A 25,070-nucleotide genomic window follows, 5' to 3' on the forward strand; every position below is an offset into this window, starting at 1 on the left:
TAATCCTTATTGAATATTTCCAGTGAAGCAAGTGAAGAACATTAAGACTGCTCACATTGTAGGGATTAGATTTACACTCAGTATTAAATTGTGTCATGGAATATTTAAACTGCTGCTGGCTTTGCTATGAAAATAATATGGCAGATGTAAGCACAATTAAGTAAAATATTTAAGAAAAAAATCATACAGCTAATAAATGTGAAGTTCTGCTCTGAAAGCTGTTTTCAGATTAGTTAGTGTATGTGTAAGAAAATAATTGTCTCCCAGCACTGCAGAAGCTCAACAGATTGAAAAGCTGAGGGAAGAGATTGGCTTTGCACATCACCTGTGATACCCTAAACTATGAGCTTCTTTAACAGCGCTTCTGAGGGTGTCCAAACTGTAAAAACATCCTCCCCAAGGCAGAACAGATTCCAGCTGATGTACTACACTTTTAAGAATAGTGTAAGTAATAAAAATATATTTTAGTCAGTAAAATAAAAAACCTCCAAACATACGAAAGGGCTCTGATCTCTATTCCATGTAAAGCCCCTTTATAGCAGCACAAATGGCCCAACAGGTCTGTGTCCATCTGGGGAAGAGCTTCTCTGCTCCACTGCTATGTAAAACTGCTTTCCACCAATTCTCAGAAGCTTCTTCAGTGTCAGGTAGGATGGAGTAGAAACTGAAAAAACAGGTTGGGCAGTAACTCCAGCTGACACTGCCAGAGCTCTGAGCCATTGTGCCATTCAGAAGGGAAGAGCACCCTGCAGGCTGAGTTACAGCTAAAATTGCTGTTCTCTGGAGCAGAATAGTCTGGACTGTGCTTCTTAGACATACAGCAGAAAAACCTCCTGCTGGCAAAAGGCTGTTCTTGGAATAGCAGTTTTACCTAATCACTTTAGAACAAAATGCTGCTAGTGCAGAAACTAGCCAGGTTGTAAAGGCTGCAAATAAATGGCCTGGCTCTCACACTTCGTTCATATAAATGAGGAAGTCCAAGTCAGATTAGTGTCAGAGAGAGAGAGAGGATAAGTGAGCCCGAGTTCTGTTAAGTCCAACATGGTTCTCAGGTGAAAGAGCAGACAAAGTCTCTAAATACTTTTCTTCTTCTAGCATAAGAAAATTATTTCTGATACAAATGAAATTATGAAAACAGTGTGGAAAAAAGAGTCATTGTATCTCCTCACTACAGTGACTGGTGTAGTGTTCAGCATATGGATTGCATTAGGTAAAGTATTAGGGATTTCTAAATCAAACTACCATTGGCATCAGTCCTTGACTGAGGAAAACTCAGATACCAGATCATGGAAGATCCCAATCAAGCCATAGAGTGGCTGCTGCAGTTGATCAGTGTAGTACCAACTGATCCACATGTACTTTCAAAGCTAGGGAATTTATATGATACTGAAGGTGATAAATCCCAGGCTTTCCATTATTACTGTGAGGTAATTTTGCTTTTTCAATGCACTTTGTCCTAAGTAAAGAAAAGTTTGCAATAGGTTCCTATATCAAATTAATAATTGATTAATTTAAACCTTATAAAATGTCATCCAAAAAGAGGACAAAAAAGAGATACTGAGGGAGAGTTAACAAAATCTGATTTTTGTAGTCAGATTCCAAGGAAATACATAGGGTATGTTTCCATGTGGATATTGGGCTCAGACTTTCAATTTTTTTCAATGTAATCATTGTTTACACTGACCTGCAATAATGTTAATTTAAAATATAGCCTGGGACAAAATAAAATCGGGATATAATAGAAGTCATTTTAGAGGTGTGTAATGTGACTGAGTTGATTGGAAGCTGTGTCTGTATAATATGGAGATACATATAGATTGTGTTTTGTTTATGCTTGGAAGTTTTTATATATATTTTAACAGTATAGCTATACATTATGTATACACAGTTGCCTAAAGATAGGCAGCTTCTTTCATTTCAAACCAGCTGTACTACTGTCCACAGTTTGTAGAGATTCTTCTGTGTTAGAAATGAGAATAAGACAGAAGTGTCTGGTGCAATCCAAGAGTTCTCTTTCTTTATCCGTGCAAAGTGAGGATGACCAAGTCTGTGTTGCAATCTGAATTACCAATTGACTTGTTCTTGATGATAATTTTGTTGCTTATTTCAAAGGGAATTTCTAAAAAGCTGAAAATGCTATTCATGTAGTTATGTACAGAAAGGAATGCTTTGGGGTGAGTTTTCCAGCAGACTGATGTGAATGAGGAATTGTACGCTTATTAGTTAGCATTGTTTAATGTTTTAGATAAGTTATTCATGCATAGATGTGATTTCAGTAAATGTTTTTGCTGTTACAAGCTATTTAAAATAGTATTTCAAATAAGGCTAGATGGAAAATGTGACAGGCTCATCTTGGATAACTTCTAAAAAGCATTCTGCAATTAGGAAACTTAGCATGCCTTTTTTTTCCTCCCCACCAGGATCACTTAGTGTAGCACACTACTTCCATTCATTTATATTACATGTTTTGGGCATCTGGAGAATTAAATACTTGAGAAAGATATTCCAGAAGCAACATAAAGATGTTGTTTATCACTAAAGTTGTGTGGTTTTTCACCTTTCCTATTTTGTCAGTCGTACCGGTATTTCCCTTCCAACATTGAGGTCATTGAGTGGCTTGGAGCGTATTACATTGACACCCAGTTCTGTGAAAAAGCCATTGAGTACTTTGAAAGGGCAGCACTTATCCTGTAAGTAGTTATTACTTTATGCCTGCTCAGATTTCTGATTAGATATCCATCAGAATACCTAGAGATAAACCAGCTGGATAACTTTAATACTATAACAAACAGGAGGGTTCAGAATATTTGTGATATTTTTTAATCTTCTCAACTCTCTGCTCATTTACAGCGTGTTTTTGCTCTTACTGTGCATTTTCAGTGTTAAATAAAATCCTCCATTGGGCCCAAGAGAGGGTTAGCTATTAGAACCTATTTTTCTCTAGTATCTGCAATTAAACACAACTATGAAGTGGAGAACAGTTCTCCAAAGCCACCAAGACCTCTTTCTCTGTCTTCATGTGAAATATTTCCTCTCTATTGTTTTATTATGCAGTGAGGATTTGGTGGTTCAGATAAGTGCGTGTTTTGGCTGATCTTACTGCATTTCCTCTTTTCACATGACTTCTACTTCCATCAAATAAGGCATATAAGTAAGGAGAAATGTGCAGTGCTGTACTACCAGTAATCAGTGAAAATAAATTGACAATCAGTGAAAATAAATTGAAGCTAAACTGATCCTGATAAAGATATTTGAATTATGCTGAGTTTAGTTCAACAACTTAATTGCTAAATTGTTCTTTAGCAGAATATGATGCACTTGAGTATATAGGTCATATACTTTATTTTAGTTCAGAAAGGGACCTCACTAGAGAATGGTTTATAAATAAAATTTGGTCAAATTTAAATTTGTAATCCAGAGTTCAAAGAGAATTCTAAGAACATACACAGTGTTTTTGTCTGGAAACAAATATATGTGTATAGGTTCATGAAGAATTTTGTGTTAATAGATGAACTAAAATTCACTCCCAGTAAGTGTGAATTTCTTTATTTTGTGTTTTAGGAAAACTATGGAAAATTATGCAAAACTCTGTTATTGCTTCTCTTGAGATGATCTAGCATTAGACATTCTTTTTGTTCTTGAATCTGAATGACATGTATGTACAAAACACCATATGAACAATAAATTCATTCAGTGTAATTCAAGGAGAAATGATTCTGCATATAGGTTGTAAGAAGTTCATTAAAAAATCCTAACTCTGGCTTTGAGATGCTTGGGTGAGAGTAGACCTTAATTACAGATGAGAAAATCTAAGGTTTAATTAAGGATTAAAAAATGGATAAAAAATAGAGAAAAATAGACTTCACTGAAATGGTAATTTATTTATAAAGAAATAGAGAAGTACTTTAGACAAAAATGCACAGGAGAGCTGACAGAAATCACAGTTCACACGTTTGCCAGCATTCTTTTCCCTACAAATACCAGCCACCTTAAAAAATCATTTTAGTCAAGCTATGAGATTTCATATGCTGGCATTCACGGCCTTCTTAGAAAATTTGGAAAGAAACAGCTGAGAATAAGAGGAATTATTTCACAATCTTGTTTTGGCAAAGATTTAAATATTTTGTGCTTCATGTCGCAGTCGCTCCATGCATTAAGTATGTGCATTGTAAAGTACTTATGAAGAATTGGCATATTAAATTCTTCAGTATTACTTGTAATTTATCTGTAATACAGAAAAATGTTTTCTTTATGGGAGGAGATTTTTAATTGTAGATAAGACAGCATAAATATTTTGCTCTTTATTTGGTATTAAAAATAGAGACTAGATATGCTAATTGGTAAATATGAATGTAAATATAAATTGCTACTAACTTTAAATAAAGTTGCATTTTGAAATTATATCCTTATTTTAGCTGTCAACAGCATTTTAAAATTTTATTGTTTAATGCATTCAGTATTTTAATCACAATAACTACTTTTTAAATTGCATTCTAAGATAACTTGTTAGACAATGAATTGGGAAACAGTTTTTCACTATTTTATTTTTCCTATCACACTGAAGTCTATCCTTAATAAAAGGACTTAGTGTAGTTAGTACTTGATGCTGACAATTTATTCTCTCTAGAGTTTTCATACTGAACTGAGTAATAAATTCTGTTACGGTGTGTGTTTGGCTGCCTTTGTTTGCAGGAGACACATTCAGCTGAAGGTAAAAAGGTGCAACATTTGTATTTCATGAACTTGCTTGGCAACTACCAGGCAAACAGATTGCTTAGAGTTAAAAATGGCCTGTGCTATGATTAGAGAGGAAAACTGAAGAGGATAAGTACAAAACTATTCTGAAAATATTAACTGACAGTCCCTTTTGGATATGCTACTATTCAATTGTAAGCCACTTGTGCAACATTCTTTGGCTTATAGAGGATGCTTACACTGTTAACATGAAAATTTCCTAATTTTCACATTGTCTGGGTAAAAATGATGAAAGAGTCCAACAGTTTTATTGCACATGCTCAAGCATCTCAAATATTTTCTCTGACCATACTGTCACCATTATGTGCTAAAAAGGGAAGGACAGGCAGCAGCTAGGACATCAAGGTGATAGCACAGAGGAAGAGCCAGAGTTCAAAGCTGTGAGTAGGGACTGTGTTTCCTGGCAGGAATCCGTGGCCAATGTGGGATCCTAGTGCTGGAACCTCCTCAGAGTACAATTTAGCATTGTGTTCCTCCCCCATTGCATGGTTCTGTATCTCTGACAAAGATTAGTGGTTCACATGTCAGGTCTGCTAATTGTGTCTGGGCACAGAATCATGAACCTGAGGAAAAACTCTAACATGGGAGTGAAAATGAGTGACATGGAGTCTTGGAGACAGGTATGTGATGCAGCAGTGTGTGAGCTGAGCAGGATACATTCTTTCTAGGAAGGCAACATGCTGGGTGAAACATTGATTAGTAGGTAAATAGTAGGTCTTTACCAGTGCTATGCAGATTATTTTGCTCATTCATTGTTTGGCAGTGTATGTGATTTTGTTTTGTTTATATGCAGGCCAACACAAGTGAAATGGCAGCTGATGGTTGCCAGTTGCTACAGAAGAAGTGGTAAGTTCTGTAACTTTTTTGTTATTGCTTTCAGGTTTGTAAGATTTTTTTGTAATTCATTGGGTTGTTCAGCTGGGAGAATAATGAGAGGGTTTCGTGGGAAGGATGGAGACAGACTGGGATCTGCAGTTCCAGGTCATGGAGCAGCAGTTTTAAACTGAATAAGAGTAGATTTACACTGGGCATAAGGGAGGAATTTTTCATTGTGAGCATGGTGAGACACTGCAACAATGGTGTCATAGAGGAAGGTCAAAAAAAAAAAACCCCAAAAATCAGTAACCTCCTCCTCATTAACTCTGTTATTTACAGAGTAATTTGGACTGTTTTCAGATGCTTTTAATTTTTACTATCCATTAATAAAGAATGTTAAGTTTGTTCTTACAAATTTAGTCCTACAATATTAAATCATTAATTATAAAGATGAATTGATGTTAAGGTCTTCCAGTTTCTCATCAAATATTCATTTTTATATTTGAATGTGTGGATAGGAGATGTTTGTTTTGTTTGCAGGCAACTACCAGAAAGCTTTGGAGAAATACAAAGTCATTCACAGAAAATTCCCAGAGAATGTTGAATGTAAGTTGTCTCATTCTGCGGTGCAACTATCAAAGGAAACTTTGTTACATTGAATAGGTGTGTTAGTAATCATATGATGTATTTTTCATACAAAAATACTTCCATTAACTAATATTTTTATTCATGCTAATGCTGCATGGTTTTTGTGACAACACTGACGCGTGATTTAAGAAATATGAGGGTAATGCTGAAGAAGAGCAATGGAAAGAAACTTTAACTGAGTTGCATTGGATGAGTTCTTTCTCATACATATGTCCTAGATTTTATAACTATGTTACTCATTTAATCTTTCTTCTGAAAAATGTATGTATTTGTACTTCTGTTTCCTGTGAGTTGAAACTCCTGCTGTAAATTTCTACATATGAGAAAATGTTATTGCTAAGTTTTATCAAAGTCAGGGTTTCCAGAAAAAACATTGAGGATGAGATTTTGTTGCTGGGTTTTTAACTATAGCTTGTCACCCAGTCTCTGGAAAATCCATAGAGGATTTCAAACTAAACTGCAGGAAACACAACTTTGAAGAGTAAGACATTTTGTAAAATCAGTCACACCTGTACTGTAAATAAAAAAACCCTGTAGAAAATAAGGGTTGCCAGTGGTTGTGTAAACATTCTCTTCCATCCCACACCGTGCCTCGCAAATTCCAAAATACAAGGTTGTTGCCAACGAGTCTGTGCTTTCAGATGCAATGTGGGAAGAACAGTCATTGTATTTTATTTTAAAATTGTATCATTCTGCTTTAACAAATGTATTGCTTTTTTAAAGAGGAATCACAGCTCTCTTGTACAAGTGAAATTCAGTGCTGTAATTCCTTAAAGTTATATGCAAAATGTCATGTTCCTGTTGCTCACACATATTTCGGAGGAGCCTCTAGTAAACCTTTTAGAATGCAAATATGTTTCTGAACATAGTTTCTACAAATTTCACAAATGGAGACAGGAGTTAGGCAAGACAATTTAACTGATCTAAGTTTTCTACTGCTGAAACAATGGTTCTTCCCTCATCCGTCCCTGAGCATGGGCTTCCTAAACCAGCAGAAAACTAACTTAGCACAAAATGAAATAACACGTTTGTGAAAGTCTGGAGAGAATGGATCATGTCCTGCTTGTTTCTGCTTTAGTTCTTTGAAAGGAATGTTAACAAGCACATAGGAATACCAACAGTGTTTTCAGAGTTTGGTAGAGTGTCTCAGGAGAATGTTTTTCAGGGATTCTTTTAGTTCAATCATACAGTTACATTTGATTTTTATGTCAGCTTTGTTGGGGTTTCTTAATTCTATAAATATTACTCTTTAAAAATCAACCACAGCAGAGGAAAAAAATATTTTGATTCACTTGGCATTTGCAAAATTATTTTCAACAAAATTCTCTTGATAGCAGCTCCTTAGTAATATTGTAGTATCATTTCTCTGCTTTCCAGCTTCCAAAATATTTTGCAAATGTCAAGAGTTCTGAGCCAAAATAGTTAGTCTGCCTTTTGCCTGCTACTTATACTGATGGTATCTGTACTGTTCATGGATTAGGACACAGAGAAAATATTGAATTACTTGCAAAATATCACACCTTGTGTAGTGATGTGGACTGGAGTCACCTTGTTTGCTGTTATCTGCACTGTTTGCCATTCTGCATGTCCAGTTCTGTCAGGGTGCACTTGTAGTTTGAGCTGCTTGTAAATCCTTTTCTAACAATGCTTTACTTTCCAATTAGGCCTCAGATTTTTAGTTCGTCTCTGCACAGACATGGGGCTGAAAGAAGTCCAGGAATACATAACAAAGCTCAAGAAAGCAGAAAAATTAAAAGAAATCAGAGAGCAGGTAAGTTTGTTTCTGTGTGTATTACACAGTATTGCTGCAAAGATAGGTGAAGCTAAAGTAATGTTTATGATGCTTCAAGACAAAATGTGTTGTTAACTTCCTGGTTTACAGAAGCTTATATTTTGGGGTTTGGGAGACTTAGTTTTAAATTACTGATCTGTCTGAATAGTTTCTGAGCACCAGATTTTCTGTGATTTTTAAATACTAGTGAAAGATGGACTATGTGGACATGAGGGAATGCCAGAGCCACTCGCATAATTCAATGTCTGTGGAATGTCGTCTTTCCTACTCACTTGCCAGATTTTATTTAATACTTCAGTGGATTTATGAGCCAAGTAATAATGCAACTATAGGGAGAGATGGGAAGCCTAAGAATTTGTCCATGTAAAAGAACTCCTTTTTCATTATATACAAAACTGCAGCACTGACATATTATATAGGTAGAAGTAAACTATTCATGTGAGTGCCAATTTAAAAAAAAGAAAAGAAAAGAATTCCATGGAAAAGTAACAGGCTGTGAAAGGTATGAGATCATAACTTGTGTTCTGTTCAGAAGAGTGAGCTCACGTTTGTGTGTGTGTGCACTCGTGCATTGTTTTCTTGCTATTCTGGTGATAAAATAAGATTTTAAAATTAAAAACAGCTGCTTGTTTGAAAAGCATTATCCATGCAAAGTATTCAAGCTTGGTTTGCCTATCCAGAGAATTGCCTCAGAGCTACATAGTCACATTAGGATACTTTAAGTATTAACTAATTTACTCTGCTCTACTAACACTTATTGGTCCCTTTTGATGACAGATCATGTGCACATGCATTCTTGGCTGCTTCTGCTTAAGTTCCAGCGAGCCTGAGTATGCCTGTGAGCACAGGGACACTTTAAAAATGAAACTCACAAGGGGAAACACTGACTGAAGGATTGCAGCTTTATGCTACAACCACACTTTGAGGGGCTAGCTGAAGTGTACTGACTGGGCTTTTCAGTAACTGTAAAATTCAAAGCACTTGGGAAAATGGACCAAAGAAAACAGTTAACAGCTGTATGGGATTGATATTCCTTTATGTCTCCCCATAATTGTATCAGTAAGCAAAACAGATGACCAGGTATAATGCACCTATTCTGCAGAACTCACAATAAAGAGATTCACTGAAGTGTGCTAAATGGCCTTTGCTTGGTTTCTGATCACTTCAGTGTCAGTGATACACATACTTTGTTGCAGTAACTTTAAATACCTCAGTGCTTTACTTGAGAAAGCTCACCAACAAAACCAGTTAAAACTGGTTTATTTTATAGTTGACTAGAGAGAGAGAGGTCCCTGGAGAAGAAAGGCCATTTCTTTGAATGTAATTCTGGGCTTTTTTCTACACTGAAGGCGTTAATTGTAGATGGGCAATGTCAAGGACTTTAAAGAAAACACCTTTTTTTCTTTACAGAAGTTAATATTTGAATACAATTTTAAAAAAGCTAAAAATTGTCATGTCTCTTTCTGTTATTTTCGTATGCGAAGCAAGAGCTTTCCCAAACACATTACTTTCTGGTGAGGAAAAAGCTACTGATTGACTATTTAAAAGTTTAAATCCTCAAAGTAAATTAAGATTTTAGTAACATAAAAATTATGTTTAAATTATGGGGGTTTTTCATTCTGACTTCTTTGTGTTAAGCGAATTCATCAAGTCATACCTGAATGACAGAAGTGTCAGTGGGCTCCAACACAGACTTGTGGTTGAACAAGTTATTGCACACTTGGTTTAGACTGTTCAGGCTTTAACAGTCACCATAACTCAGCCATGGTGTGGGAAGCTCCCTCTGTGTCTTGAATTGCAGTATTCCTGTTTAAGAGTGTGTTGACTCTATCCTGTCACAACACTAACCTTGCAAAGCAGGATCACAGAATGGTTTATGTTGAAAGGAACATTTAAAGATTATCTAGTTTCAAGCCCCTGCTGTAAAAGGGCAGGGACACCTTCCATTATCAGGTTGCTCAGAGCCCCATCATATCTGACTTTGAACATTTCCAGGGATGGTCATTCACAGCTTCTCTGGGCAATCTGTTCCAGTGTCCCAACATCCTCAACATATTTTTTTCTCCTTCTCTACCCTTTCTCAGTTTAAAGCCATTATTCCTTGTCCTGCCACCACAGGGCTTAGTAAAAAGTCTGTCCCCATATTTCTTTTAAGACCCCTTTAAGTATTGAAAGGCCACAACATTTCCCCAGTCTTCTCTTCTCCAGGCTGAACAACTTCAACCCTCTCAGCCTGTCTTCACTGGAGAAGTGCTTTAGCTCTCTTTTCATCTTCATGGTCCTCCTCTGGGCCCTCTCCAACAGGGCCAAGTCCTTACACTGGATGCTCCAGAACTGGACACACAACTCTGGAGTATCAGGAGGGCAGAGTAGAGCAGATCAGATAGGGTTTCTATGATGGCGCTTTTAATTAGTCAAAGCTTTAAGATAGATCTGCTTAAATATTCCCTCTAGTGTGTTACCCAGGAAAAAAAATAATTAAGCCTTTTGAATAAGCCTGATAGTACTGTAATTTAAACTAAACTGATTTTCATTTAAGCAGATAAAATGAATTGCAGTAAGTTTAAAAAACCCAAACAAACCCCAGACAAACACGCCTCTTTCCTTTGTGCCCCCTAAAAACCACAGTCAATAATAAAAATACAACAGGTTTCTCGTCAGTTCTGTCAACTTCATTCCTGCAGACAGGCCAGTGTTTCCAGCCTAAGCTCTGAATGGGAGCAAAATTCTGCCCCTGTGGTTCCAAGTACACTCTCTTCAGCACCTCTGAAGTCTGATCAGTTGCTTTCTGCTCCTTCTTGCTGCTCCTTGTCTTGGTGGGACATGCTCCCATCTCCTCCTTCTGCCTTTCTCCTCTGCCACGCTCTCAAAACTTTTCAAGTTCCTCCCAAAGGAAAGGAACAACTTCTTCTGCTCCCAAGGAACCCACTGACACAGTTTTCTTAATAATGAACACTGTTGTAGTTGGTAAAAAAGCAAAGACTCTAAGGAAAGATGTTTCAGGGCACACTGTGATTCAGTATGCAGCTGTCCTGCATTAGTACTGGAATATCTTTCTGTGACAATCTACATCAGTGCTGTCTTGCAAACAATAGCCCTGCAGTTCCTTCTTTTGCTATTGATGTTACATCTGGGTTCCCATCCTCTGATTTTGGGTTTGGGAAGGTTTTTTTGTTTATTTCTTGGTTGGGGGTGGGTGTGTGATTTTTAGTCTTCTCTCTGCCATCTGGCTTTGGAAATTACTAGAGTTTTTTTTTACTAAGTTCCTTCTGTCATCCATGACCATACAGTAATAAACTATACTTTCTAGTTCTAAAATTACCAAATTTTAATATTTCACCACCTAAGTTTCCAATAGGAATACTGGTTTCAGTTAGCAGTACCAGATACAGTTCAATTCCTGCTCCCAATTTTAGACTAACCCTTGATTTCTCAATTGCACCCAGTAAAGACAAAATAGGTAAAATGCTAGGATAGTATACCTGCATTTCACAGTCTGCACATAGACTTTGTCTTCCTATAGAAATTTATCAAAATTTTCTATTTTGGCATTGTTTTTCCAGAATAAGTATATCCACATGGAGTTTATACCAAAATAAATATTCTGGAGTACTTATTTCCCTCAGTTCTCAAATATGGACAAGTTGTTAAATACTTCCAGCCAAGAATCTGGGAACATCTGTGGAGTTCATTCCCTGTAGAAATTTTTCTCCCTGCTTCTCACAGCATTTAGTTTTTACTGCAACCTTCATATGTTGGAATGTTGGAGGGATGGTGGGGGTGGGAGCTGGCATCTTTTGTTTTTGTTTGTTTGATTGGGGTTTTTTACTGCATTAGTCTTCCTTTTTCATGTTTCACTCTAAAAAAGACAGGTAATAGTGTCAAAGTTCACAGAGCCTCCTTGGCACTGCTGTGCACACACATTACTGTTTATTTCCCTTCAGTGAGCTTAATGGCTGATGGGCTGTGCTGAGGAGCAGTGATGAGAGGTGCAAATGCTGCAGGGGCCTTACTGCCTTTGCCTTCAGGCATCCACATCTGGGCTAACCATCCCAAATGTCTTTTTCAGTCATGGGAGAAATAGGCATTTTTAGGGTGGAAACCTATTTTTAATGTCTGCTTTTAGTGTGGGATTACTTACAAACTACTCACTTGGAATTTTACAGGAGTTAATCATATGTTTAAATTGTAGTTATTATGTTATATTTTGGGAGGAAGGTCCTAGGGTGTAAATGCCAAGAGGGCACCATCACATAGGAACTGCTTCCCTTGGGTGGACAGAAGCTGAGCTGCTGTCAGACTTGCTGTCAGTCATTCAACAGTTGGGAGAGTCTGGACAGGCTTCCTGAAGGATTGGTATATGCTACTTCACTGGGCTGTGAAAAGGATATTTAATCCAAAATTCAGAGAACATATTTTAGGCTTGAGGATTTCCCAAAGCAAATAAAAAAGTGTGAGAAATTCTGGTCCCAGACTGAATTGCTCCCAGAGCAGCCCTGATTTCACACTAGGCTCAATGCTTTCCTGTCTGACTCCTGTGGGTTTTGATTTAAGAGTTCTTCCTTTTTCTGTTGGCATGAATCTTAGAAGTTCTTTCACTTCTTTGGTATCATTCCAACTTTGCCAGACTTCATGATATTTTTCTGGTGAAAAATGAGTGAAGAATTTATAGTAATTGACCTGGAGACATGATGTGTCTTTTAATCAGATCCTGAATTCCTATTTTGAAGTAAGATGCAGAGATACTTTATTAATAGCTGAGTGCCTTAAACATCAAGTTCTTATACCTACCTATCAAAAAGTCCCTCACTGAGGTGTCCTGTCTGATAATTGACAAGATGTATGCATAAGAAATTTGGTGTTTTGCCAGAAGATCTAAGTCTGCCATGTCATACAAAGGTATTGCTTTGATAAACTGTTAAAATTTTCAAATAACACTCAAAAAAACACAGCTGGGAGATGTTTATGGTACCTTCCCCTATGCAAGAGAGCTGACTTTTTAAACACAGCTTTTAAAGTATTTACCTTCACCTTTATCTTGCATTTAACACTCAACAGCAAATTAAATTTTGCTGTGAAATACAGTTCTGTGCCAAAAATTCAAAATCCAAGATCCATAGGGTGAATAGTTCTTTTTATAGATTCCCCCACTTCTCCCTTTTGAGTCTTTACAATAATAAAATGCTTGTGGGATTTACAAGATGTTAATGGTCAGAGGCTACTTTGAACTCATGCAAGGAGGGCTGTATTGCCTGTTTTTTCAGCTGTACTTTACAAAGGAACATCTGAACTATTTTTAGGCACATTCCTTGTATAAATTTTATCTGAAGAAAAATAATTTACTGAGATATTATATTTGAATTTCAGAGAACTCTTGTTTTATATAAACATTGGATTTAACCCTGATTTTAAGGACAATTTTATGTGTTGAAAAGCAACCTTTAGTAGTTACAGTGTAGTAAGTCTAGTTTAACATTCTTCTACTGTTTTATTAACAAGCTGAGTTTAATTTTCAGTCATTTTCTCTAATATATATTGGTAAATGAGTTTTTTTGTTCTGTTCTTTTCAAACCTTTTCCACTGTCGTGCAGCGCATTAAATCTGGCAGAGAGGGCAAAGAGGGAGCTGCGCGGAGCCGCAAAGAGGGAAGTGGTGGTGAGTAGTCAAGGCCTCTGATTAAATATCAGTTTTGACAGAACCCTGAAGGAAACAGATTTTCTGAAAGTGTTTCTAAAGCCTCCTTTCATCCTGAAACACACACAAATATGCACTGAGTAATATGTGAGGGCTTCAGAAACTTTGTTTCATACTTTTTGATTTTCTCATTGCACCTGGTACAGTAGCATGGATGTGGTCCCACATTTATGTTTTATATACAGACCTTATTATATGCCTGCTTGTTTTCAGTACCGTGGACATGAGTGTTTTTATCCCATTAACTTGGTATTTGAACATTTTTAACTTTGGAATATTTACTAAAAGGAATCATGTGTTACAACAAAACAGAACACATAAGTCATGGAAATTAGGAATTCATTGTTTCTTTATTTAACATGAAGAAAAAGGAATTTTGTAGCCACTGTGTAATCTGCTATGATAGGTGTTTGTTACAAGTTCAGCAGATTGTTCTGTGCAGCCAGCTCTGTATTAAGGATAACATACCCTTTACTACCTTTGAGCTCATCCTTCCCCTTATCTCTGGGTAGCAGAACTGAAGTTCTGGAGTCTTCCCTAGAAGAAATCTTCCTCTCTGGACACTCAGTTTCCCTGCTTCTATAAATTTGCAGTCCTGATTTCCATAAATGTAAAACTCCTGCAATGTCAGTCAGGAAACTGCCCTGTATTGTCTTTTCTGCACTAGGTAGCCTGCGTATTGCAGGGCAAATGATTTTTCCCTCCCATTATTAAATCCATGAAATTAGTAATGTAAACCTAACAGTCCCCCACTGCTGCTCTAAGGAAACTAGAAGACTTCAGGCTACTTCAACCACCTGCAAAAAAAAAAAACAACAAACCAAACCTGAAAAAAACCCCAACCAACCAAAACCCCATATTTTAACCCAAAAAGGAAATGGTTTATTTGTATCCTGCTTTTGGTTTATCTTGATATCAGTGGATTTCATTAGAAGATATGCCCAGTAAATTCTTGCCTCTCTTCCCTTCCTTTTACAGAGAAATATTTTATGATGTTTTTTTTCTTATTTGGTGATTTTACTTCTCCACCTACATAGCAGATATTTTACTACACTTATCAAATTCTATAGGGTCAGGAAAAGTCATGGCAATTACTTATGTAATCTGAAGATGACCTTAGAATGCTGTTACATTTATGAAGACTGCTTCCCTGGATTTTCTGAGTGAGAAACCTAAGAGTGAGTGTTAGGTGCTTCAGAGAGATCTCATTCCTTTTCCAGCTCAGTAGTTTCACTAGAGAAGCTTTTAAATAATTTCTTGATGTATGGAAGAAACAACCATTCACCTAGGATTGAATTTTACCTGTTCTGGGCCTCAGGCCAAAGTAATTCTTTATTTAAGTAGCAGAGCAGGGTGGAAGAGGATGGAGAGTTTCTGGGCCCTGCTTTGTTACATAAACCCTGTGATCAGGCAGCCAGCTGGAGGTGCCAACAAAGCAGCACTGTGAGGCAGGATTGGTCCCTGTTCTCTGTCATTAAGAGGAATCCACTTCAGCATCCAGCAAGTAGAAATGAAGAGCAGCATTGGTAACAGGCAAGGGTATTTGCAGCTGTGCAAAACTTTGCGTCGGGTGTGTAGGGAAATGACACAAAGGGTCTCTTCCAGCTCTATTTTGTAATTATCCCCCCCCTCATTCATGAAAAAGGGGCATGTTTCAGGAGGGAGAGAGTAATTCAGCAAAAGAAGGTGTACCTAATGCTTGTGCTGAAAGGATGCTAAGACAACATAAATCCCACAAACTACCAGTTTGTCAGTATTTCTTTTAAAGACACAAATATCTATTGAAAGTTATCTTCCTTTTCTAATTTTTTCTTTTTTTTTTTTAATTTTAAAACAATAAGAAAGGCGATGAGAGGTTAAGAAGGATAAGTGTTAACCTAGAATTTGCCCTATCAGTAATTCTTAGATTGTTGAGTTTAAGATATTATGTCAAATACATTTAAGAGTTGAAAAAAACAGTTTGGGAACAAGTCTGTGTAAGAGCATGTTTGAGAACTCTTCATTATACAAATTCAGTGCCAGAGATCCAGCCTTTCTGGAAATGACTTGGCAAACAAGCAAAGGTACAAAGAAGGTCCTGTACTGAGCCTAGAGTTAACTTCCTGCTGGGATTCTTAATTAAAGTTGTGGTGAGCTGCACTACTTATATGTATTTTTAGAATGAGTCAAAGGCACTGGGCACATTTTAACTGTAATGTTGGCTCTAGGGAACCTTATCAGTGAAGAACCTGGACAAGATGTTAAGGACTGGGCTGTATTTTGTCCACATTGTACTAAGGGTGACTAATAGACACCTGAACACCCAAACATTTTATTTTGTCCAAAGCTTGGCTTTGTTCACCTGGGTTATGAGCTGTAATTTGCAGTTTTATAAATTCCTGTGCATGGCCTGTGTGAAGATACGTATGAAATATAAACATGGGTTATTTTATTTCATAATATTAGTATGCTTTTGGTAAATTATTGACTTCAAAAGGAGAGGAAAAAAAATAAATGTATACATTTTAAGGTTAGTTTTTCCAGTGGTGTTGCCAAGACCAAAAGGGTTCATTTTCCTATACTGCATGAGGGATCTGCCATCATTACTGAACCCAGTGAAGCATGGAATCCTCCTTAGTTTAGTACTTACTAGCTAAATCAAAGTACTTACTAGCTAACTGAAGTCTTATGCATTCCAAATATTTTAAGTAGGATGCCTGGTTTTTTTTCTTTCCTCTTAACAGCTCACTGTCCTCATACTTGTCAGCATTCCTATGAGATTTTTCCCCCCCCAAATATTTTGTCCCCATACAGTTATTTATATTAAGAGTATTAATAATTCAGGTTTCCTTGTTTTAGGAAATATGATCTAAAATTGCTTTTAAAGAGGAAGCTAAGAAGAAAGCGAACTAAGCCAACAAGGTTTGTACTTCTCAGGGCATACTTTACAGGCACAGTACTTTGCCAGTATAAATTAAAACAGAAGGGTGTGTGAGATGCACCACAGCACAATTTCAGCAATATAATTGGTGTGTGTATGAATGGTAGACAGAATGATCAGAGAGATCAAGAAAACTGACGTCTATATATCAATGTCAGTTAAAGTCTGCTCTTGTCCTGTTGGAAGCAAATGACATTGATACAGTCCTGTTAATCTTTTTTTTTTTGTTTTTTATTTTAAAAAGGAGAAAAAAAACCCAAAACCACAATACCATGAAACCTTGAAGGAAGCTAACAGTATCTGAGTTTAGGCAGTTCTCAAAGATTTTCTTTCCATTAATTTTTTCTTGTTTTCATACCCACTTTTTTGTGTTTTGCAGATACATGATTGTAATATCCGGAAGTTAGCAGTTGGTGCACTGTGGTTTTTACCAGCATAAGGAATTTTTCCTGATTGATAGCATAATGCCTTTATAAGTGTAGATAGTGCAAAGTATGACATTAAGGAATCCATTCCCATGGCAGTGTTTACTTGGTCTCTGCATTTGCCCAGCTCACTGAATGGGGAGTTCTGTGCTGGATGAGAGGAGCCGTGCAGTCTCGGACAGGAGCCCACAGAAGCAGTGTTTGAATTCAGAAGAGGAAAGGCTGAGTCCTTTGCATTCTCCTTGTTACCTAGGCCTGTCAGGATGGATTTGGAAAATAAACCACATGGGAATAATTTAGGTGTCTTTTCCCTTTTTCATTTTACTGGTTACTGTGTCAGTTTGTCCATCCCCAAAGATTTCCCATATTCAAACACGCTTTACCATCCCAGAGGGATCAATTATATATTATCGAAGTATGTTTTAGATGTTTGAGCTGTAGGCATCCCAGATAATCCTGACTGTGATAAAGATGAGATTTTCTTGTTACTCTGCAGCCAGGACATGACAATCATTTATATTTGCTAGGCTTTGTGTGCCTGTTGATGCCTCATTAATTACAAGTCGTTTTGGGAGGGTTCCATTGGCTGTGTGTGAAGAATAGAAAAAAGTTTTCTTAATTAATGGAGAAGGGAAAATCTGTTGAAATGAAGAGAACATCTTAGTCTGTTTTCTGCTCTGAGCTCACCTAAGGAGTGAGCTGAACTAACACACCACAAACAACTGTCATTCAACAGAATTTCAAATCAAAATGAACAGCAGTGAAGTTATAAATTGCATCTACTTCCCATGCTCTTTCACAGTTTTAATATATTATTCTGCCTTCTGCACTGAACTTACTCTTCTCTTTGGTCAAACCAATGCCAATTCTTCTCCAAAGATGGTGTCTTCATCCCAAGTATGAAAGATACACCAAGCTGCACTTAAAACACATTCTGGAGTTATTGGAGAGTTAGCCCACTGTGCTCTTTGTTTCATAAAGATTTTACAGAGGAGGTAGATTACCAAACAATCTTACCCTTTGATGTCTTTTCTTGATGAGTAAAATAGTACTAAAAGTTCTGATTTACGTCCTTTGTGGTACTGGAGGAATTTCCAATGTAATATTGTCATCACTGTAATTGCAACTAGTTAGATTCCTCTAAAAAAATAAATACAAATACAATGGATTTTTTGGTTTGAAGTACACACAGGTATCGTGTGACACAGGAAGTACAGAAACATAAAAAGATGGAGAATCTTTTTTGCTAGGTATCACTACTTAAATTACTAAATAGGATTATTTTTGCACTATGTTGCATTATTCATTGTTCTGCCATATAAAATTGGTCATTTTTTAAATTAGGTTTTATATTTTTATTCTTTTTAATTCCCATCCAAATTCTATGTGAAGGAATTAGTTCAAATCAGTTTTTGTAAAACACTGAACAACTCTAAATGAATGAAACAATTCTAATAGAATAATTTAAACATCCTAAATATAGTAATATGGCCATGACTTTTGAACAGATGAGAGGAAGGAATGCACTGTAAAAGATATCAGCATGCAGAGTGTATTATTTATGTCTTTGTATGCATAGTCCTCAGTTAAGGCTATTTAACAGAGACTGTGAGGGAAAGGTAATGTCAGCATGGGTAATCCAAATCTCAAGTATTATGATTTTACAGAGTAAATATATTTGTAAATCAGATTTTATATTGACCAGCTCTGCCTAATCGGTTCCTGTTGCTTTTTCAACTGAAATCTGGAGCTGTGTTCCTGTGGTCACTTCATGTGTAGGTGTCCACATTGTCACCCCAAAATGAGTACAGTGGGGATGGCCTCTGCATGAGCTACAGTAATAACTTACTTAATAAAAGCCCAATAAGTTAATAAATAAGAACTGGGTATTAATTACAGGTTTCCTTAGATACAGAGAGCGATTTAGTTCAGCAGTGGTCTTCCATTATTCAAAAGCTACTTTGAATTAGGTGCTGGTGTTTGTACAGTTAATACAGTAATAGAAAATTAATTTGCAGTTTCAGAAATATCTACCTGTAGTCCTCTGATTGTAGGTACAATCAGAGAGATGTTAACACTGAAAGCTGCGCTCTTAGTAGATAAAGACTACAAATAAAGCTTTTCATCCTCACTGATATCTTTGTTTTCTTCTGTGTATTACTTTAGTAAAAGTTAATTTCATTCCCATAATTCAAAATGTATATAAAATCTTTTTCCTAGATGGGGTGAGAGCAGCAGGGAATGATGAGTAGAAATTGTAAAACTTGCCTCCAAAAAGTATGTGTGTTTGTGGAAAAAATGCTTTAAAAACAACTCCTTCTCTGAAGTTTTCTTTACTGTAGGATACCAAAATCCTGAAGTCTATATTGCAAGCTTATATTCCTTAATATTGCCAAATTATGTGTGAATGTATGCTAAAAAAACCATGTAGATGATTCTCCAAACAGAACTACAAAAAGTAATTTCAAGATGATATTTAGACTTCTGGCAGATCATGTTATATGGTCAACAGAATTTTTAATAGCTGCCATATTGGCAGCCAAATCCTGTATCCCATGGCAAGAGTGTCAAGAAAAGCTTACCCCAAATGGCTTAACAGCTAGGGGATTCCTTGTGAAAGCTGGAGCTGTGGGTTTGAACTCCCTCAGGTGAAAGCAAGCATTGAGCCAGACATCTCACTTCCTGAGCTGCTCTCTGACATCTCCATGTAATGCAGATGGTGTCAAGCACCTCTTGCTTCTTCTGGGTGCACTTTAGAATGAAAGGTGCTCCTCTTTCTCATCTTCAGGTATGCTCAGAGCATACTGCAGGCCTCAGAGACTTGATGTGGTTTTGCATATTGGTCTAATCTAAACTAAGTGTGAAGAACTAACCAGAAGGGTTGTTTCCCTTCACTCTAATGCTGGATATAATGCTCATACAGAAGTAAGGTGAGCAGTGTTACTTTGTTGATCCACCTGAGAAAAGATTTTCACTAGGTTACTTTTAAATGTACCTAGTAAAACTTAAGTATCCTAGAACATCTAAAGAAGCCTCTGTTTTCAATTGTATTTTTTTAAAGCAGTAAGATGTACAGGTAACTACTGGGTATTCTGTTAATCCCACTCAGTTTGGTTTGTCTACCATCCTTTTCTTCCTTCTTTCACTTAGTATAAAGTCTTTCACCTTCCTCTGGTAGCATTGCTAGCATCCATGTGTTTTCCTCCTTCACAGCTGAAAACATTTGGTATGCCATTTTCCTCCTCTTTTCTTTTCATTACATGCAGTTCTTCCTTTCTGCGACCAACCAACTAAACCTATGGAGTTTCTTCAACCAGCTCAGTCTTCCCCTATTGTAGTCTGCTGTATTGTTCCTGTCTTTGCATCTCTTTACTGCTCCTTACAACTTTATTTATCATGTTAAAATTTGTTTTCCATTATGCAAGACTGTGCCTATTTCTATCCTACTCTTTTTCTCATTGATTATTTGTATTTTCCTCAAAACATTTTCCTCCACGGCATCTCTGAAGTCCAGCTCTCACCTCCTTGCTGCACAGGCCTCTCTAGGGCCCAGTCAAATCAAGGGGACGCCCTTTTGTAATTTCACGGCCCTTTAGTTGAGTTTCTCTCCAGGAAAACTCATTGTTTTCTCCCTGTTTCTTCAAATTCTTCAGATATTACTTCTTTCATGAAACCTGTCAGTGAGAATTGGTCCAAGGGAAGTGGATGTACATTAAGATATGTGTTCCTTGCTTTGAAATTTCAACTGCAGTATGTGTCTTGTGAACTTATTAACTGTTTGACATGGCTGTATGTGTTTCTTGGAGCAGAGATGTCTTCCAGTTTAGGGTTGAGCAAACAGAAGTCTGTGGTAGTATTTATAGAAAGATAAATGTTTGTCATCTTTGTAGACCTTTGGGGGGGAGGTTTTTTTCCTTTTAATTATAACAATATCTATTAAAATAACATTTGTAGTAAATAAGACAATGGAAATATGTTGCCAAGTCCAGACTTTGTAATTAATGTTTGCTGAATGAAAGCCATTTTTCCTCCTTACGATGGAAGACTTTTAATACTCACGTTGTTTGGTGGTGTAAATGAACATGTCTCTATTTGGCTGCACATCCTGCCTTGTAAATATACCAAGTCAAACTCAAAATGTTTTCTCCCAGGTGAAAAAATATTGCATAAAAATTTGTTGTAGCAGATGAGATTGAAAGCTTGCCATGAATGTGAAAAAGAGAATCAGAGGTGAAGAGAATATTTCAAGTGTCTGGAATACTGCTGTGGCAGGAGAATGTTAATCTGCTGTTGTCTGGGCAGGAGGCAGCCCTTGGAGCCGACACATTCCTTGGGGCCCTGCTGCAAAGGGAGCTGCCAGCAGAGTGTTTACAGCGAGCTGCAGGGCCAGCATGGTCTGTACACATGGGCTGAGCCTGCTGCCACGCACACAGCACATGGCAAATATGCTCTTGTAATTAAAAGCTAACTTAAGTGTTGCATTTAACCTTGACAGTACTGAGCAGGTGGCTCACACTGATGTGTAAGTAAGCACACAAACATAGGAAATGTCCAGTGTACATTGTGACAGTGTTTATATATTTATCATGCTTATTTTAACTCCAAAATGTGCCTGTAATTTATAAGCAACTGAAATGTCAGCATTCGAAGCAGAAATATTTTAATGTGTTTACTCCAAAGTCATAAGGCTGTATATATTTTTTAAAAAACGTTAACACACATGTGTGGACACAGTGTCCACTGTGTCTTAAACACCACTACTACAAATGAGTACTGTGTCTGTCATGAAAAGATGGTTTCATCCAAGTCCAGTTTGACAGATAGTAGTAGCTGATTTAGTGTTATTCTTGTATCGTGGTTTCACAGAACATAACAACATGTTGTCTTTTTTTTTTTTCCTGTTCCCCAGATAGTGGTGGTACCAAAGGGGAAAGACTGAGTGCCAAACTGAAAGTTCTGCCTGGAACAAATGAACCCTATGAAGGTAGCAGCAGTAAAGAAATAGGCAAGTGGACTCTTATACCTTTTCTAATTTCATGGTCCTCAGGGAGAGGAGAAATAAGGAGAGAGGAAAAAATATAAGTTGTTGGAAGAGTATGTAAAATTAGATAATTGGGGAAACATCTGCCCATGAAAATGAGGCTTTCGCTTCATGGTTCAGAGCTCACTATAAAGTAATTGTAAATATTAAGAAATGTGGCCCTTGTTAATATTACTTTCAGTATCTGTCTGCTGTGCCCTTTAAGTCAGTTCTTGCCATTCTGCAGTCATAGGTTCTTCAATAAGAATGGATTTTCAAAGGGGTTTAAAAACTCAAATTCATGTGGAATGTGGTACTTCCTAAAAAGCCATTCCTCAAACAAGTCATCAGTCTTGCTGTTCCTTGCACATTTCCAAAGTCTTTTTCTCACTGTAGTATAATAAGAGAAATTTATTAGAAAAAACAGCAAGAGGCTTCCATCAGTAGAACTCTGGAACTTTGCTCTTGTGCCCTGCCTCAGTTCCTGAATGCAGTGTTTTGTTCTCCTTCAGCATTCACATGCTCATTCTGTCTGCATTTCAAAGACACAGATGTGTAGTGCTAAGTCCTAATCTTGTATTTGATTTTGTATGTTTAAAACCAGCTAAAGTTAAAGCTAAAATAGTTTGTAACTGTTTCACATGTATTTATTTAAACCCTAGATGCCTCCTACGCAGATCCACTTGGCCCACAACCAGAAAGACCAAAAACAGCAGCAAGAAAAAGAACGGAGGAAGATGATTTTGCTGATGAAGAACTAGGAGAGGATCTGCTTCCAGAATAGCATATGGGCCACTCATCTTTTTTTAATCCTTGTCAAAGTTTTAGCTGAAACACTTTTCATTCATAATGATTTTTTAGTGGATTTTTATAAACTATTCATTAAATACTTTGAACATGTGGTACTTTATGTTAAAAACTTGGATTTGCAATTGCAGTGTCTTCTGTGATTGATTAAAAAAATAATGGTGAGGTTATTTTACTCATGCATAGGATCTACACAAGTACTCAAACACATTGCAAGCTGTATCAAATGTGTAAAGCTTTTGCTTTCAGAAATACATACAATGATAATATTAGAGAGAAAAGCCTCTAAAATTTCATCTTTCAATGCAGAATACCTCGAAGCAATGCTTGTAAGCTTGAAATTCCTGTATCCTTCATCCAAAGCCAGAATTAAGTCCTGTGAACTGACCTGAAAATGCTGGGTATGACCTTGGTCTTCCTTAAAGTCCCAGTTCAGTGAATCACTTTGCACTGATACCAAAGAAAGCATCTTAATTGTAGCCTACTCTTAGATGAACTAGGACCATTTTTTCAGTCTCTCAGCAAAATGTCCTTATTTTTATTGTTGGTTTGGGATTTTTGGGGTTTTGGGTTTTTTTTGGTTTTTTTTTGAGTGATCAGAGTTCTCAGGGTTTCAGCCTAGTTTGTTCAGAATTGCTAATTAGACTGCAGCTTTTGTCTTATGTTGGAGACTGTGGCACTGACCACACAGGAGTAGTTTTCTATAGCCTAACCTGAGTATGGGCAAAGTTAGTTACAGAAATCACCATTTTGCTTATGAACTGAACAAGTTTGATCTGAAGTTACTGAGACCTGTTAAATTCCTGTAGTAGGGATCACTTTGGGGAGATAAAAATATTAGTGAAGTGTTCATACTTTCCTAATAAATACTTGCAAAACTAGTCCACTGAGATGGCTTGTTTTTGGAACCCTGGCATGAGTTTGGTTTAATAGTTAGACTTTGGTCATTGCACTTTGAGTTGCAAGAATTCAATCTTCTGAAATTTTCAGTGTTCCCTCTCAGTGTTGCTCAGTGCTGCTCAGACTGTTTGTCAGTGACAGTGGAGAAGTCTCTTTGTATCTTCATGAAATGTTTTTTCAGGTTTTAGAAATGCTGCCCAGTTTCATAAGATGTCTGCAGTGGTCAGAAGTGTCCTGTGGGGTGTATGAGCTGCTTTGTGTGTAGCATGCTTCCCACGGGACCGGAGCAGAGTTTCATCTGGGATTGCACCACTTCCACCTGATGGTCCAAGCAGAGCGTGTTCAGTGCTGTTTGTGGAACACCCCAAGGGGCTCACCAAAGAAGAAAGACAAGGTAAGCTCTGGGGCCTGATCCTTCTAAGGGGTGGAAAAGAGCATGAGAAGGAAGTGGATGGCAGCTGCCTTATTTCTGCAAGTCTCTCTTGCCTGTTCCTCAGTCCTGCTGTATCTGCTGCTCTGGTTGTAGAATGACAGATTCCTGGATGTCATGGTAGTTCTCTCTGTCAGGCTTAGTCTTGGAAGACACCAGGATGCAATGTGCCATGCAGGAGGGAGTATTTGCAGCTCCAGACTGCAGTGGCATGAGGTATCAGAGTTAATCACAGTAAGAGACAATAAATGGGACCCTGGCAGGGAGTGTAGACAAACCTGTTAAACAGTGCAGAAGGGAAGGCAGGAGAGATACTGCCATGGTCTTCTAGCACAGAGACATTTGAGTGGACTGCAGTGGGTTGACCTTGACTGGATGCCTGGCACCCACTGAAGCCTCTCACTCCCCTCTGCAGCTGAGCAGGGGAGAGAAAATACAACAGAGGGTTCATGGGTTGAGATAAGGACCGAGAGAGATCACTCACCAAATACCATCACAGGCAAAATAGATTTAAATTAGAGATACTAATTGAATTTATTCTTCAGAAATCAGAGCAGGATAATGAGTAGTAAAATATACCTTCAAAACACCTTCCCCCCACCCCTCCCTTCTTCCCAGCTCTACTTCCTCCCACAGTGAGGCTCAGGGAGACAGGGAATGGGGGTCATGACCTGTTCCGTGGCCTCTCCCACTACTCAGGGAGAGGAGTTGTTCCCCTGCTGCACTATGGGGTCCCTCCCATGGGAGACCGTTCTCCATGAACTTGTCCAATGTGAGTCCATCTCACAAGCAACAGTCCCCTCAAACTGCTGCAGGGTGGGTCATTTCCCCAGGGTGCAGCCCATTCCAGGCCAGGCTGCTCC

General features: G+C 37.5%; 1 protein-coding gene across 1 annotated transcript in view; it reads left to right on the forward strand.

Moving 5' to 3' along the window:
• IFT88 (intraflagellar transport 88) overlaps positions 1-23,617 on the forward strand; it is a 42,496-nt gene extending 18,879 nt beyond the window's left edge. The window contains exons 19-26 of the mRNA XM_058824943.1: positions 1,277-1,427; positions 2,575-2,690; positions 5,549-5,601; positions 6,112-6,177; positions 7,884-7,990; positions 13,603-13,666; positions 21,960-22,055; positions 22,733-23,617. Of these exons, the coding sequence (XP_058680926.1) occupies positions 1,277-1,427; positions 2,575-2,690; positions 5,549-5,601; positions 6,112-6,177; positions 7,884-7,990; positions 13,603-13,666; positions 21,960-22,055; positions 22,733-22,854 (775 nt within the window). The 3' untranslated portion in view covers positions 22,855-23,617. The remainder of the gene's footprint in view (positions 1-1,276; positions 1,428-2,574; positions 2,691-5,548; positions 5,602-6,111; positions 6,178-7,883; positions 7,991-13,602; positions 13,667-21,959; positions 22,056-22,732) is intronic.
• Positions 23,618-25,070: the final 1,453 nt, after the last annotated feature.

The sequence above is a fragment of the Ammospiza caudacuta genome, chromosome 2 (genome assembly GCF_027887145.1).
Source record: "Ammospiza caudacuta isolate bAmmCau1 chromosome 2, bAmmCau1.pri, whole genome shotgun sequence".
Lineage (NCBI taxonomy): Eukaryota > Metazoa > Chordata > Aves > Passeriformes > Passerellidae > Ammospiza > Ammospiza caudacuta.